Source organism: Kwoniella newhampshirensis (assembly GCF_039105145.1).
Source record: "Kwoniella newhampshirensis strain CBS 13917 chromosome 10 map unlocalized Ctg15, whole genome shotgun sequence".
Taxonomy (NCBI): domain Eukaryota; kingdom Fungi; phylum Basidiomycota; class Tremellomycetes; order Tremellales; family Cryptococcaceae; genus Kwoniella; species Kwoniella newhampshirensis.
The window spans coordinates 376,174-390,964 of NW_027118345.1; the positions used below are offsets into that span (position 1 = coordinate 376,174).

The 14,791-nt window shown below is 50.8% G+C and overlaps 5 protein-coding genes across 5 annotated transcripts; 3 read left to right on the plus strand and 2 right to left on the minus strand.

Moving 5' to 3' along the window:
- Positions 1-506: 506 nt before the first annotated feature.
- IAR55_007095 (uncharacterized protein) lies at positions 507-5,748 on the plus strand (the record flags this gene model as incomplete). Its single annotated transcript, XM_066950171.1, has 6 exons — positions 507-1,352; positions 1,403-1,517; positions 1,674-2,066; positions 2,156-2,853; positions 2,972-3,064; positions 3,127-5,748. 6 exons carry the CDS (start codon positions 507-509, stop codon positions 5,746-5,748), a joined length of 4,767 nt encoding a protein of 1,588 aa, XP_066799386.1.
- A 156-nt stretch (positions 5,749-5,904) lies between these two features.
- On the minus strand, positions 5,905-7,327 carry IAR55_007096 (uncharacterized protein; the record flags this gene model as incomplete). The annotated part of the gene is made up of 6 exons (XM_066950172.1): positions 5,905-5,985; positions 6,054-6,143; positions 6,341-6,443; positions 6,604-6,972; positions 7,108-7,148; positions 7,223-7,327. The coding sequence occupies 6 exons, from the start codon at positions 7,325-7,327 to the stop codon at positions 5,905-5,907; spliced, it is 789 nt and encodes a 262-aa protein (XP_066799387.1).
- Positions 7,328-7,606: 279 nt separating this feature from the next.
- IAR55_007097 (uncharacterized protein) lies at positions 7,607-9,339 on the plus strand (the record flags this gene model as incomplete). Its single annotated transcript, XM_066950173.1, has 8 exons — positions 7,607-7,751; positions 7,808-7,903; positions 8,100-8,281; positions 8,386-8,518; positions 8,609-8,634; positions 8,805-9,008; positions 9,130-9,219; positions 9,292-9,339. 8 exons carry the CDS (start codon positions 7,607-7,609, stop codon positions 9,337-9,339), a joined length of 924 nt encoding a protein of 307 aa, XP_066799388.1.
- Positions 9,340-9,629: 290 nt separating this feature from the next.
- On the minus strand, positions 9,630-12,104 carry IAR55_007098 (uncharacterized protein; the record flags this gene model as incomplete). Its single annotated transcript, XM_066950174.1, has 5 exons — positions 9,630-9,748; positions 9,806-9,877; positions 9,940-10,032; positions 10,089-11,786; positions 11,951-12,104. The coding sequence occupies 5 exons, from the start codon at positions 12,102-12,104 to the stop codon at positions 9,630-9,632; spliced, it is 2,136 nt and encodes a 711-aa protein (XP_066799389.1).
- A 572-nt stretch (positions 12,105-12,676) lies between these two features.
- Positions 12,677-14,665, plus strand: IAR55_007099 (uncharacterized protein; the record flags this gene model as incomplete). Its single annotated transcript, XM_066950175.1, has 8 exons — positions 12,677-12,688; positions 12,746-13,055; positions 13,139-13,216; positions 13,272-13,892; positions 13,944-14,151; positions 14,215-14,426; positions 14,483-14,578; positions 14,637-14,665. 8 exons carry the CDS (start codon positions 12,677-12,679, stop codon positions 14,663-14,665), a joined length of 1,566 nt encoding a protein of 521 aa, XP_066799390.1.
- Positions 14,666-14,791: the final 126 nt, after the last annotated feature.

The window sequence follows — 14,791 nt, forward strand, 5'->3', positions numbered from 1 at the left end:
CCCGCTGTCGGGATCCGTCAACTCGATCGCCAGGGGGTGATTCCAAAGTGATGACGCTGTGCTGAAAGGTAAAACGTCAGATAGCGGCTGGTTATCGAGCGAATGCGAGACGGTAGGAGCGGAGGTCAGATGGATCTGTCGATGTGAATGACCTCTGAGGTCTATTGGGTGGGATTGAGAGTAGATTCGAAATGGACTGAACGTGTAACCGGTGGTTGATATTCATCATTTATTATTATTTGTTGCGTTGAGTGATAGACCGTACCGGTATGTTTACTTTTACTTTTACAGCCCAGACACAAAATCAGGAACGTCCTTATATGGATATCAGGCTCATCTGTCAAACAGCATGAAGTGAGCCTGATATCTCTAATCAGCGTTGGGTCCCGGCGTCTACCGTAAACGTCACCACCTGAGCGCACTCGGTCCACTTTCAACCTATACATATGACATGATCTGGTATTTCAGTGTACATCTTCATTCCTCACTTCAGTCAGTCGCTCCCGATGCCTTCCTCACCGAGGACCGGTCCTCGTCGTCAGGATTCAGCCGTGTCATCGGCATCGTCCGGTACACGCACGGTCCGTGCTGCCTCACGGTCTGGAAGGAGTTCGAGTGCAGCTAGCGACAACAAGACTGCTTCTCGGCCAGGCAGCGGACTATTCTCTCTAGTGGGTGGGACGAGTACGCCGAAAGCTCAGAGCGATGACAGTGACGAAGAAGAAGCAGGTGGACAGGAAGCGGAAGGAAAATCGTACGATGCACAGGAAAGTCCTACTCCTCCATCTGGGTGGAGATCTCGACGTGAGAATCGTACAGATCAACAGGAGGGAGAGGTGGAAGCTGGACCAAGCGACTATTGGAAAGGGGAATCTCCGCCTGCTTCAACGACACAAGCCGAGCTGCCATCAGCCGAATGGCGGAAGCTGAGCGACAAACCCTTCCATCTTGATGAGGTCGAAGATGGCCCAAGCGACCAATATTGGGGCGCCAAGACGCCCCCGCTCGCAAGACCGCCACATGCCGTCCAGCAAGACGAAGATTATCACTCCCTGGAATCCCCAGCGATGAATGATTATTTCGATACTAAAGAGTACGAGAGACGGCTGCATGAGATCTTGGCAATTGACCAGAGAGCAACGAATGGAGAGGACGATCAGCTTAGTCCCTCGGTGCGGAGTACGGTGGACACTTATTCGTACCACCCGTCTGGGACTCCGCTCACAGATTCTGAGTTGAGGAAAAGCTACAAAGAGACATATCACGATACAATGGGTAGCGAGGAGGAGAAGCCGATGACCGAGAGCGGTATTGGAGACGAGGAATTCGGTGTCCTGGATTTCCCGCCTCGAGTCAGTATCCCTATTCTGTGACAGCTCAGATCTTGCTGATATGGACCCAGGAGGACTCGTCCGATCGAACACCATCGACAGCTTCCTTGCCTGTCTCTCGACTGAAGGATCCAGTTTTGCCACCAGGCTTTACACCTAGTCCAAGCAAAAGGACGTCCTTCATCCGTGAGTTCACTGTCTAAGCTCATCACTGATAACAAGATCCATCCATTTCCCGTCTGAGATCTCATATGCGGACGAGTTCTTCCTCCACTCAGCAGTCCCTACGACAACCACAACTGGCCCATCTCCGCACTCCAAGTCATTTCTCGCAGATATCAGTCGCAAAATCCGAGACAATGTCGACGGGCAGTGGACCCGTACCACTGGCGCCATCGCTCGAACGATCTTCGGCCTCTAGGTCGCAAGGTCAGGATCAGACCCCCGCGTTCACGTTCCATCCCCTTCGTCGAGTTTCGGCTCATTTGTTTTCACGTCGAGCGAGTGGGACCTCGTCGCCTATAAGACCTGCAGCCAGTCGCAAAGCGAGCTCAGTCCTTGGCATTTCATTGAGCGCAGCAGGCAATGCTAACGGAGACCCTACTAAGGAGCAGCTAGGCAAGCCCACTGTCATGGACATCCGAGGGATGATAGCAATTGGGACGGAGCGAGGCTTTGTCACTGTGTACGGGTTCGATCAGGAAATCAAGCACATTCTGGGCAACGAAAACCTAGGTAAGCATGCAAAGATATCGTGTCCAGCTGACAACCAGTATCACCTGTTACCGCTGTTACCATATCTTCTGATCAGACATATGTGGCAGTCGGTCGAGCTTCCGGCAATATACACCTTTACGACCTGTCAAATCCTTCCAGAGCTGCTCGTACAACACTTGCTCTAACTCTGCGGCAAGTCCTCTCCGGCGGACGGGAAGGGCATCTGCAAGGCAGTCGGATCCTTCACATTGGCTTCGTTGGTGCGAGACATACCTCCATAGTCACCGGAGATGAGCACGGTCGAGCCTTCTGGTGGAGTCTGGGCAGAGTAATGGGAGTTGACAGTAATGACGTGGTTCGGATGCTTGGAAGCTACCCGGAGTCAGTTGTCGAAGCGTCCTCGTATCCCTCAAGCAGACCAACAACATTGTTGTCTGCACTTCCTCTACCTTTAGGTCAAAATCCCCATACGACCGACACCTTCCAACTCTCGGCTCTACTTACCCCGTCGAAGCTGGTAATTGTTGGCATGAAGCCCTCAGCCAAAACCTGGTTCAGGAAAATGAGAGATGCTACAGGAGGAGAGCTGGGTGGATACACGGGTTGCGCAGTATGGCTCCGGTCAGGCGAAGTCGAAGGGCAGTCCACTTCTGATCCTGTTCTTGTGTACTCCTGGGGAAAATCAGTGAGGTTTCTTCGGGTGCGCGTTCAAGTCTCGGGGAAGGACTCCACGCCGGAATTTGTTGAAGGGAGGTGTTTCGAGGCCTCAGATCCGGTTCGAGCATTACAGTGGTATAACTCAAACGTGAGTCGTCCCCTTCCTGGCTGTTGCTGACAGTTAGCACCTTCTGATTATCACTTCTGCGGAATTGATTTTGCTCGACGTCCGATCCATGAGTATAGTGGAGACCACGCCGCTGCAGACTCGACTGTTGACGGCGCACGACTTTTATTCTGGCTTGTCGGTCAGGAGCAGCATTGTCAAAATCCCCGAATCTTTTGTCGGTAGTGCCAGGGTCCATCGCGGCAAATTATTCCTGCTGGTGAGTTCGTCACAAATCGGCATCGCTAACAGCAGACGAAAACCAATCTTCAAGTAGGCACCCTTTTGCACTGGAACGATAGAGTCCTTGGATGTGTTCACCGTGGCGACTTCCTCGGCGCCATACAGGTCGCGCTGTCGTACTTCGAAGGTCGGGCCACAGGCAACCTAATCAATTTACCCCAAAGCGAAAAAGAGCGGAGAGCGGTCATCGGTGCTAGACTCCGCGAACTTATGCACGCATCTCTCGAGTGGGCGTTCTCTCCCGAAAGGATGACAGACGACACCCACTACAGTGCAGATGGACGAGGGGTCGACTTGACCAGTCTCTTCGAAGGCCTGGCGACATCTTGCATTGAAGCATGTCTCACGATTAAGGACAGCTCATTCCTCTTCGATGACGCTTATGAGCACTTTTCCCAAGTGGGTATCCAGGGCGTATTCTTGACTGTGCTCGAACCTTTTATCTTTTCGGGTCGAATTCGAGAGGTGCCGCCGATGATCATTCAAGGACTCATACGAATGCACGATGAGAAGGGTGAGCTTGATCTGGCCGAATCAGTCATCTGGCATGTCGACCCAATATGTCTTGATATCAACCAAGCTATCACACTCTGTGAGGCTCACGGACTGTGGGATGCGATGATACACGTCTACACACGTGCCATGAAAGATTACGTTGCGCCAATCGTCAAACTCATCGGCGTCGTTAGGGACATCCAGCATCACCGACTGAGCAGGCCATCTTTAGTGGGAGAAAAAGGCGAAGACGATCTGGAGGGCATGGCACCAAATGCGTACAAGCTATATGCGTACATGGAGACTGTTCTATCAGGTTTGTCGTATCCCAGTGGTGAGTCGATACCGGATGACGAGGCGCACAACGCACGAACGGAAGTGTACAACTTCATCTTCCAAGGTCGAACTGTTGTGTGGCCTCTTGGTGGCGACCTGGTTCTCACTGGGGAACCTCCCGAACCTCCTTACCCATATCTCAGCGTTCTTCTTCGTTTCGACACCGAGGCATTCCTGCATGCCATGGACATTGCATTCGAAGACCCGTACCTCAACGATACTTCGGGTGCCATCAACCGACAGTCTATCGTCAACCTAATGCTGGATGTCATGGATCCTGAATACTTCCATCCAGGTGACATCACTTTCCTGCACATTTTCGTTGCTCGAAATCTACCCAAATATCCTCAATTCCTCTTCATTCCACCTTCAACCCTTCACCGGATCTTAGTCAGTCTGGCCAGCGATCCCGATCAAAGTACTCGGGAAGATCGGCAACTTGCTGCGGAGTACCTCTTATCCGCTTACACACCTCACGATTCAGACGCTATGTTAGCTTTGTTCGAGCAAGCAGGTTTCTTCCGCATCCTTCGATCTGCTTATCGACGCGAAGGCAAATGGGCACAATTGATTTCCACACTTTTACGAGATCCAGAGTCCGACGAAGAGGTCTTCGTCAGCCTGGACGAGATCATCAAGACCGCTTCAGCTTCTGGGAATGTCACCCGAGCGGTTGTCGATGCCCTCCCGCAACTCTTCGATCTCGGCGTGAGACAAACAGCTTTCTTATTGGATCGAGATCTGCCAACCTGCCACACGCAAGCGATTGATGCCTTGGGTTCAGCGCCTCACAAACAGCTCGCTTACCTGCGATGCTTGCTTGAGCCCGACGCCGAGGAGATGAACACTGCTGCGGCCCCTCCATCCAGTCATGTCGATCTCCCATCTCGGCATCTTTATGTTTCATTGTTGTGTCAGTATGAACCGGACCATGTTGTGGCTTTCCTCGATCACCGCGGTGGATCATTCTTCGATCTCGAGCGGCTGGCAACGCAATGCGACGAACAGGAGACTTACGAAGGCCAGATCTGGGCGCTGGACAGACAAGGCAAGGTGAAGGAAACGTTCGAGACTGTCGGTGACATCCTTAGGACGAAAGGGTCGACTTTAGGAGAGGCTTTGGTCGGAAGCGACGTCGGAGGGGTTCATCTGGCCCTGCAGACTGTGCATTCGGTTGCTAGAATGGCGGTGAGGCTTTGTCAAGAACACTCGAGGAGTGCTTCCGGAGTGAAAGGCGAAGAGGATGGACAAGGAGAACAGGTGGAAGATATGTGGTTGGGCGTCTTGCACGAGATCATCGAATTGGTTCATTCTGCTTCTGCCTTGGGAAATGGTTCAACACTCGACACTCTCGTCGTTGATACGCTTCGATCTTTGGTCCAAGAAACTCTAGCTTCTTTGGTGTCAACCTCATCTCCTTCGTTGTCATTCCCGAGATTGTTCAAACGCCTAGTAGACGCATCGACGACGACCGCCTCTCCGTCATCCTCAAACAAAAGCAAGAAGGGTCGAGCGTATTCTGAATTCAGGACGATCTTGACGGGGATGTTGGATTCGTATCGATCTGAAGGGGAGATGTTGGGAATGACGACGAAGTTGGTAGAAGCGGATCTGTACGAGATGTTACAAGAACAGAATAGGAGAAGAAATAGAGGTTGGGGACCTGGTCAGGGAGAGTGTGAGGTATGTGGGGAGAGGTTGTTCGCCTCGACGAAGGGGAAGGATGGTGGAGATGGTGGAGGATTGATAGTTTTGGGTTCAGGGACGGTGTTGCATCGAGGTTGTTTTGAGAAGACATCATAGGGAGCGAAGAATGGATACCACGCATTTATATTGAGCCTATTGTACATGCATATACATTGTGTATTCTTCTTCGGCGGAGGGCAGAGGGAGGGATGGATCTCTCGATTACTACGGACAAATCCATTCTATCTATTGTGCATTGGTATCGGGAACCATTCATGATATTTTCAACAACGCTATAATATCTTCTCGACCAGATATCTCAGCCAACATCAAAGGCGTCTGACCATCTTCGTCCTGCGAGATGGTTGAGTCAAAGGGAATGTATATCAGCTATCTCTCTCTCGTTACAAATTTGAGCTGACCTTGGCTTCTGAATCGGCGCCGTGTTGAAGTAAGAGCTTGGTGAGTTCGGGAAAACCTCGATCTGCAGCTAGGTGTAATGGAGTATAACCCTATGACTAGTGTATCAGTGTATGCCCGACAGCCAACCTCACGACACGATATGGCGATTGGACAGATTGGACGGACTGATGTGGAAGACAGTGGTCCTCGACTCTCAACGGCTATGCAAGACTGGACTGAATGGAAAGCGATAGATGGGTTATGCATGGGATATGCAGGATGAGGGAGAGTGGAAACTTGCACGCACAAACTCGTCTCTCGCATTTATCAGCGTTTTGTCGTCAGTCAGTAGCCGAGTAACGTCGTCCGCCGAGTTCGAGATGACAGCTTCGTGTATCGGACTGAGTGTTCTGCGATCGTCGCGATCCGTGGCCGGTCTTAATTCAGCTACTATTCATTCCTGGGACTTCGTCACATTCTCGTGTGTAGGCGGGCTGGTCAGAGACGGCTTTCTCCCCCATTGTCTCTGATTTCACAAGCAAGAAAGATGCTTCATAGACCTGCACTCACTCTTCGTCGCCATCATCGCCACCTTCAAGATCACCCTGAGCCGCCATGACACTGACCGATCTCCAAGCGCCTTCTCCTTGTTTCGCAGCTCCCGTCCCCTTTCCTTTCCCCTTATCACTCTCATCTATCTCTCCCCTCTGCTCATTCTCGTCCTCTGATTCGGAGTCATCGTCCAGTCTCTCTAAATCGACCTCTTCCTCAATCTCACCTGTCCATCCGACCCCTCGGGCAATCTGGACATATCGACCGCATGCTCGGCCCCTCGCGTCTTCTTGATCTGAGACAGCCGAGTACTTCGAGTGAACAGCGAGAAAGGAGTCGTGTTTTGCGCGAAGGGTGGGATAAAATATGGATGGTCGGGATTTGGGTCTGAGCGGTGACCAAGATGTGAGTGGTTTCTTCACATGAGGATGGTGGAATAAAGTTGGCAGGGTGCTTAAATTCGTAAGGTGATGCAGTAGGAGATGAAGGCACAGCCACAAGCCGGATGATTCATACACTCACGGTCCATCAGAAGTAGTCAGGAACTTGTAAAGACCATACAACTACCCCAAGCCTACAATCAGCGTCCAATTCGGCCCGTCCTCAATGCGCGCCCATCAAGTCCGTACGAGCTCACCTCGAGCTGGACAGCAGTCGATAGACCCGCAGCAGCCGGATTGCCCGGTAGCCACTTTGACGCAGACTCGAACTCTTCCTGCGTCGCGGTGACTTCGTCTCCCATCTTGTCGATTTGTTCTTTACTTTCGCGGAAAGGTCCTCGTAGGTTTGACAAAGACGTTGCTTGTCAATATATATCTACCGTCTCCATAACTCCTGGCTCTGTACAATCGATAAATAGTGCTCGAGAAAGTGGTGACGTGGAAGTTGTCACCTCCACTTGGCGTTCGAGAGAAGCAAGTTGCTATGTATATATTGATCGATGTTCCCATTAAAACATACCTTGTTGAAAGCATCCAACCCTCTTGACCTCGCACTCGCTCTTATCGTGACGGGTGGCAAAATGAGCTTCAGAGCTACAACGCCGATGTTCAATTTTCTTCGAGGAGGAGCAGCTCGTCGAATCGGCTCACCAAAAAGCCGTCTGCCGACTTTCGCCGCTCTGACAATCGTAGGAGGAGCCGTCTGGATCTCTGTTTCCAATGAGGGTCAGCTAGATAATGCTTTGTTAGCGGATGATAGCTGATCGCAAGCCCAATTGCAGGTCTACGAGATAGCTTGAAAGCTCCTTTCCTTGTACATGCAGATTCTGCTGCCACCGATTTCCGAGATGATCCAAAGTCTCAAGCTCCATTCCGAGGTATGTTGTCCTGAACTTATTACTCGCCTTTTGTCTCAGTGTGTGGCGAGTGGTGGGCTCCTCACATATGTTCTCACACCGACTGCTTTTTCGCTCTCCTGGTAACCGTACCTCAAGTCTCTCACCACGCAGGGGATTTTATTTTGTCACTTGACCTTGCTATTACCTTGCTGACGCTGTGCTTATCGTCACACAGTCGATCCCGACACGTCTATTGCTTTCCCACTGACTTTCACAACGACCAGTCCTTCCCCCTCTCTCACTCTCGTCGGACTTGGAGTGAGGAAAGTATCTTTCCTTCGAGTCAAAGTGTACAGCGCCGGATTCTACCTCGATGAGAGATTCACGAACGATCTGCATAACATCCCCGGATGGCATGTGAGTGATCCGAACTCTTTACCTGGTCGTTTTCGGCCAAATGGACGACATTACCATCATAAATCAAGATATTGGATATGTGTTGATGTATTGCGTGACTACAGACATTCACCGCTCAACATCTTTTGACGCCACCTACCACTTCGCCGTCGGACCTACTTGGTGCTCCTCAATTGTCAGGGGAAGGGTTGATACGTAGCTTGTTGGACAGACCGATTGCTTGCGCAGTAAGGATCGGTGAGTTATTGCTTTAGCTCAGCACGCTTTTGTCATGCTCAACTCCGTCTGCGTATGCCGTGACTGATCTGACGTATCTCGGGAGTTTAGTGCCAAACCGAAATACAGACTTTGGAGTGAGTTCACCTATGAATCTTCCATCCATCTGTCCTTGCTCCCATATCGGACTCTGCAGACCCATTACTGCCATCTACACTGTCACCACGGTCCACGACCCACCGTGATGAGAGTCTTCCCTCAGGACGTGACGTCAACACGGCCCACTAAGAAACTTCATGTGAAATAGCACCTTCGTGATGCCTTCACTCGAGCTCTCGTCGCCCGACAAAAAATCGCCAGGACAGCTGGAACCCTAACCGAATCTGATGAGTCGAGAATCGCCGAATCCATCCAACTTCTGAAATCGTTCTTCCCTTCTCAGACAGTCATGAAAGGGAAAGATGTGGTTCTGCTACGACCGCCAGAGGGTGGTTTGGTAGTTGAATTTGAGGTGAGTAATCTTTTCCATCCTTCTTGAATATCAAGACCAGCTCGACTGCCTATTCGACAACATGTCATTGTGATAGTGCCTTCTCACTAACAATCGATGATTCGCTACGTTGGCATGATAGGGAAAAGTGCTCGGCCGAGTCAACGATCCTTGGATAGGTAAAGAACTCATGTTGACCTATTTCGCCGATAAGGACGTCATATCAGACAAGGTGCGTCCTTCTCCTGAGGCTTTTCCTCTCGTATGATGAAAGCGCTCACTCACCCTTCACTCATTGTCGCAGCTGAAAGAAGACGTCGCTCAAGGTCTGGAAAAGTTGATCAGGAAGTGATTTGGACACTAATCTTGTCGCCGTGCGTGACCGTTCCAACATGCAAAACTACATGCATCTGTCACATTGAGTTGATTCAAGCTATAAACGTTATATGGATATAGTATGTAAATGAACAACATAAAATGACCTCATTCGACCTGTCATCGAAATGGAAAATACCGTATGTATTCGCTTATGAGCTACCGATCCAGACACGTCGTTTGGTCAGCTTCGACTCTCGATGATATCAAACAGACGAAAAAGCGAACACACCACATGTTGTGAGATCTATCTTCGAATGAATTATATTACATGATGACACACTCTGACTGGGCTTCATGTCTCGTCGGTCTGGAACCTTTACCCCTCGGCATCTTGGTATTGTTCAACTCTGTCAATCTTTGCATCGCTCGTTTGTGTTGTTGAGCTATGACGGAATGAATCAGTGATTTTTCTGCACGTGAACGAGTTGTAAAAGACATACCTGCCGCACGCATATACCATCGTTTCGCAAGTTCGATATCCTGTTTCACTCCTATTCCAATCTCGGTATAATCTATTATTCAACGCTCGTATCAGCAACATCCTGAATGGACAAGTTCAGAGAAGACAACTTACAACCGACAGCATATTCTGCTTTTGCCAGACCCTTGTTTGCCGCTTTTCTTCCCCATAGATATGCTTCGGTATCAGATTGCTTCAAAACACCCTCTGCATTAAAATACATGAGTCAAAGGCGTTCTCATTGAGCTCATGGAAACACTCACCACTTCCCGTAAGATACCATCCACTCAGCGCCAATTCCGCTTCGCTATCGCCCTTCTCTGCCGCTCTCGTATACCACGCGATACTTCTTCTCGGATCTATCGGACAGCCCAACGTTCCGAACTCATGGCAACTTCCTAGCTTGAACTGAGCAGGTGCATATCCCAATTGCGCTGCTTGTGTGAACAGTTCCCTCGCCATGTTCAGATCATGTGGGACAACACCGCCATTGTTGGGCCTTTCGTGCAGTAGGGCCAATTCGTGTAGAGCATGTGGATTGTCTTCGTCCGCCTGTGATGCCGCACGTCGTAGCCAAACTATCGCTTCGCGCGGGTTTCGTTGTTGGATCAACAATCCGCCAAGCAATATCATACCCAACTTGTACATGGCTGCCGTGTCGCCCAGAGCCGCAGCTTTTCGATAAAACAGCACCGCTCGATTCGGATCCTTCCTTGTTCCCGCTCCAATCTCGTTGCAGACCGCTGATCTATAGGTTGCAGCCGGATGATTCAATTTGCTCGCCATGAGATACAAATAATAAGCCTTTTCGTGATCGACCCCGAGACCCAGTTGGCCAGTCCCATACAGATTTGCGAGGAAGAACTGAGCATCGGGATAGGGTTCTTTCCCTTCCACCAATTTTTTGATGTTCCTGAGTGATTCTTGTAAAAGTGCATCTCGATATTTCCGTCCGTGTTTCGGGTCACTTTGACTGATCTCGTCTCCTAATTTTTTGGCAGCTTCGATGAGGTATTTGGAGAAGGCGAACTGGGCTTCTGGATCGGGATCATCCTTCATTCGTTTACGGTAATCGTCCACATATTGTCTGGTGTAAGGGGGTTTGTTGAGATCGATCGCTGCCTGCGTACCACGTCTTCGAGTCGAGGAAGCGCCCACTTGTTCGGTCACATTCCGAGAGAGGGACATGGAAGATGCGTTGGACAGGGTTGTCGCGCTAGTGTTGGTACGAGCAAGTGTGGAAGTGCTTTGTTGTCTAGAGGGGACAGTGCTGGACGAAGCGTAGACAGGTTCAGACCCAGGTGGTAGACCTAGGAAGTCGGTCGCCGCGGAGTAGTACGGATTGGAGAAGTCGGCTTGAACTTGTGGTTGAGGTGCATAACCCCCATATCCCTGTCCTTGATATCCCTGTGTCGGTCCTGCAGCTCCCACAGCTCCTGCATATGCACCCAGTCCCGAGTCCAGGCTGTACACGCTTGCGGCGGCATCTCCTTCCCCACCTTGATATCCTCCTGTGGCTGCTCTTTGCCTGGGATATTGGTTCCCTGGCGGATACGGTCGCTGTTGCGGGGGAGCTGTCTGATGTCTTGAGGGCGGACCGGGAGGTGACGGATGTGCGGGTGTGATCTGTAGTGAAGCAAAGTCGATACTGTTCGGATCGGAAACGGGTCGTCTGCCGATGCTTCCCGCAGAGAGTCGGTGGTGGTGGGTGGGAGCAGAGTCGTGGCCGTGTTGTGAGGATGTGTATGTCGCGGAAGGAAGACCGTAATCCACAGGCGCATATGGAGCATGATCGAGACTTGGTTGACGTCCATGACCATGACCAGAAGCATGATTGGAAGAATGATGCCCTGAGTCACTAAGTGTTTGGGGAGAATGAGACAGAGCAGCTGATTCGGATGCCATCAAAGCCGAGTACGAAGGGAGAGGTGGATCGTTAGGGTCGATGTCAGGTTGAAGATCTGTGAAGTCATAGAGTAGACGTATGGTCAGTGACATCCAACGGCACAATCTGTCTAATCACCGATAGCTCAATCGCGTGCCACTGCGTGGTACCTGTACACAACACGCAGCGTTTCGTCCAGCCTACAAGCGCACAGACCATATCACAGAACGTTCGACTCACTGGGGTTTCGCAAACTTTGACTCCTCCCAGCCGTCGCTCCTTGTCCTACGCCATCTGCATAGCTCGCACCACCTCCGCCGCCAGATGAGCTCGGCGAGGGAGCATGATTGTCGTACGTCTGAGCTCGACGTTGGTGAGGTGGATGTGACGACATGAATGGGAGCTCAGACGGAGGGGAAGGAGCGAAACGTATATCCAGGTCTCTGAGCCTGAGCCTGAGTATGCAGTGATGGTACAGAGCAGAGAATAGAGATGACGATCGATGCAGCTGTATGAAAACGATCAGGGATATACGGTGATTCGGACGTAGAGTCAAGTGGATGTTTTGGACGAAAGAGTGACAGAGTTGCATCAGGCGTTTGATCCACAAACAGATCCGTTGATCGAGGGGAAATTGTAATGAACGACCTATCAATTCCTAATCGAACCTTGGAAGATACGTCTCGGGACCATTAGAAAACTTTTTGTAATCGAATCTAATCGATCGACTGGCCTCTTCTGTTCGGCCCCTTCCGATTCCAATTCCAAAAGCGAGGTTCCAACATCTGATCACGTGATGAGACCCGGCTTACCGGGCAGTAGGAAAAAGTCCGAGCTCAAGTCGGTTTACGTTGGAACAAGTGGACGAGTCGAAGCGAAAGCGACAATAACAGGTCGAAGTACAATGTTTTCATCCTTCCAACCTCTCTTGTCAGCTTGACAGCTATACTACAATAGGTCACCGACATGGACACTCCTGTGAGTATCCATTCATCCAGTGGAAACAGAGGAGCAGCGGCTGACTCGCTTCTTCAGAGACCCGAGCCCGTTCCTTCTCTCCCCGAACTCATCAACATCCTTGCCACCTCATCGTCGTCACCGACCACCCTCGCTCCGCGATCTACCTCTTTCTACCCGATCCCCACGTCCAATGCTTCGTCTCAGTCCTCTGCCTCTGCCGAGGACACCAAGCCAAATCTCATACCAGTCTATGTCGAAATCCCAGCAGATCTCCTCACTCCAGTCGCGGCTTACCTAAAAATAGCCAAAGACAGCAAGCACAGTTTCCTGTTGGAAAGTGTCATAGGCGGAGAGAACCTGGCGAGATATACCTTCGTCGGTGCAGGTGGGTGCCGGATACAAGCGTCCGAGCTGACTGTGCAGATCCTATCAAAACAATTCGCACGGGAGAGGGCTTCGACCTTGAAGGTGATCCTTTGCAAGCGTTGGAGGGAGAGCTTGAAGGGTATAGATATGCCAAAATCCCAGGAATATCTACATTCACCGGTACGTCTCATCACATCACAATTTGCTACTGGGATGACTGACGCCTGATCTACAGGCGGCGCCGTCGGCTTTATCACCTACGATGCTGTCTCCCACTTTGAACCTGTCACCAAACCCAAAGAACCGCTTCGTAACCCTATCCCCGGGATGCCCGAAGCGTTCTTCATGATCTGTGCCACCAACATTATATTCGATCACATCTATCAGACCGTCAAAATCGTCTCTCACGTCCATCTCCCCGACGGTTCTCCTCCCTCACAGATCCCCGCATTGTACGAAGAATGCGTTGCTAGGATAGATGGTTTGAGGCGGAAGTTGGCATCGTCAGAAACACCTTTACCGAAACAGGGACCCATTACGCTGGGCGGTAAGGCGGAGAGCAATGTCGGAAAGGTCGGCTACGAAGGCTTCGTCACCAAGTTGAAGGAACACATCCTCAAAGGAGACATTATCCAGGCTGTCCCGAGCCAGAGACTCACGAGACCCACCGCTCTCCACCCTTTCAACGTTTATCGACATCTCAGACGTCTCAACCCGAGCCCATACATGTTCTACCTCGACTGTGGGGACGTCCAGCTGGTTGGTGCTAGTCCCGAAACACTCTGTAAAGTGGACGGAAGGAAGGTGTACAACCACGCTATCGCGGGGACGGTCAGACGAGGAAAGACAGCGGAGGGTGAGTAAAGTCAAGTCTCGTACTGGTTTTCAAGCTGACAAAACCTTGTAGAGGACGCCAAGCTTGGAGAGGCTCTTCTTGCTTCGGACAAGGATCGTGCGGAACATATTATGCTTGTCGACCTCGCTCGGAATGATGTCAACCGAGTGTGCAAGCCTGAGACCGTCAAAGTGGACAGTTTGATGAATGTCGAGAAGTTCAGTCACGTCATCCATTTGACAAGTCAGATCAGTGGAATCCTTCGAGAAGATCAGTCAAGGTGAGTTTAGTTGACCGCTCCCAATCCCCTGTCGCGTTCGAGGCTCACCACCTCAATGCTCAGATTTGACGCCTTCCGATCGATCTTCCCCGCTGGAACTGTTTCCGGCGCACCCAAAGTCAAGGCGATTCAACTTGTGTCTGGGCTCGAGAAGGAAAGGAGAGGTGTTTATGCTGGTGCAGTCGGACGGTTCGATTTCGACAGAGATAACCTCGACACCTGTATCGCAATCAGAACAATGACCTTCAAGGATGGGAATGTGTACTTACAAGCAGGTGAGTTTTGTCCACTGATCTACGGTGACTTGTATGACTGATCGATTATTGGTCAGGTGGTGGTATCGTCTTCGACAGTGTGGAGGAGGATGAGTACATTGAGACCATCAACAAACTCGGAGCGAATGTCAAGTGCATCGAGGAGGCTGAGAGTGAGTGGTGCATTCAAAAAATCTAAGTTGGAACATACTAACGTTGGGTTATTGGCAGAATACTACGCTAGACTTCAGAACCAATGATATATATTTGCTCGATGCATGTCTCACATACCTGTCTTGATCGGTGGTCAACTTATTTTGTTCAGCTGCTGCTGAGGACTCGATGACAATCTGGTGTCGTTCATATCTCGTCTACAATACAACTAT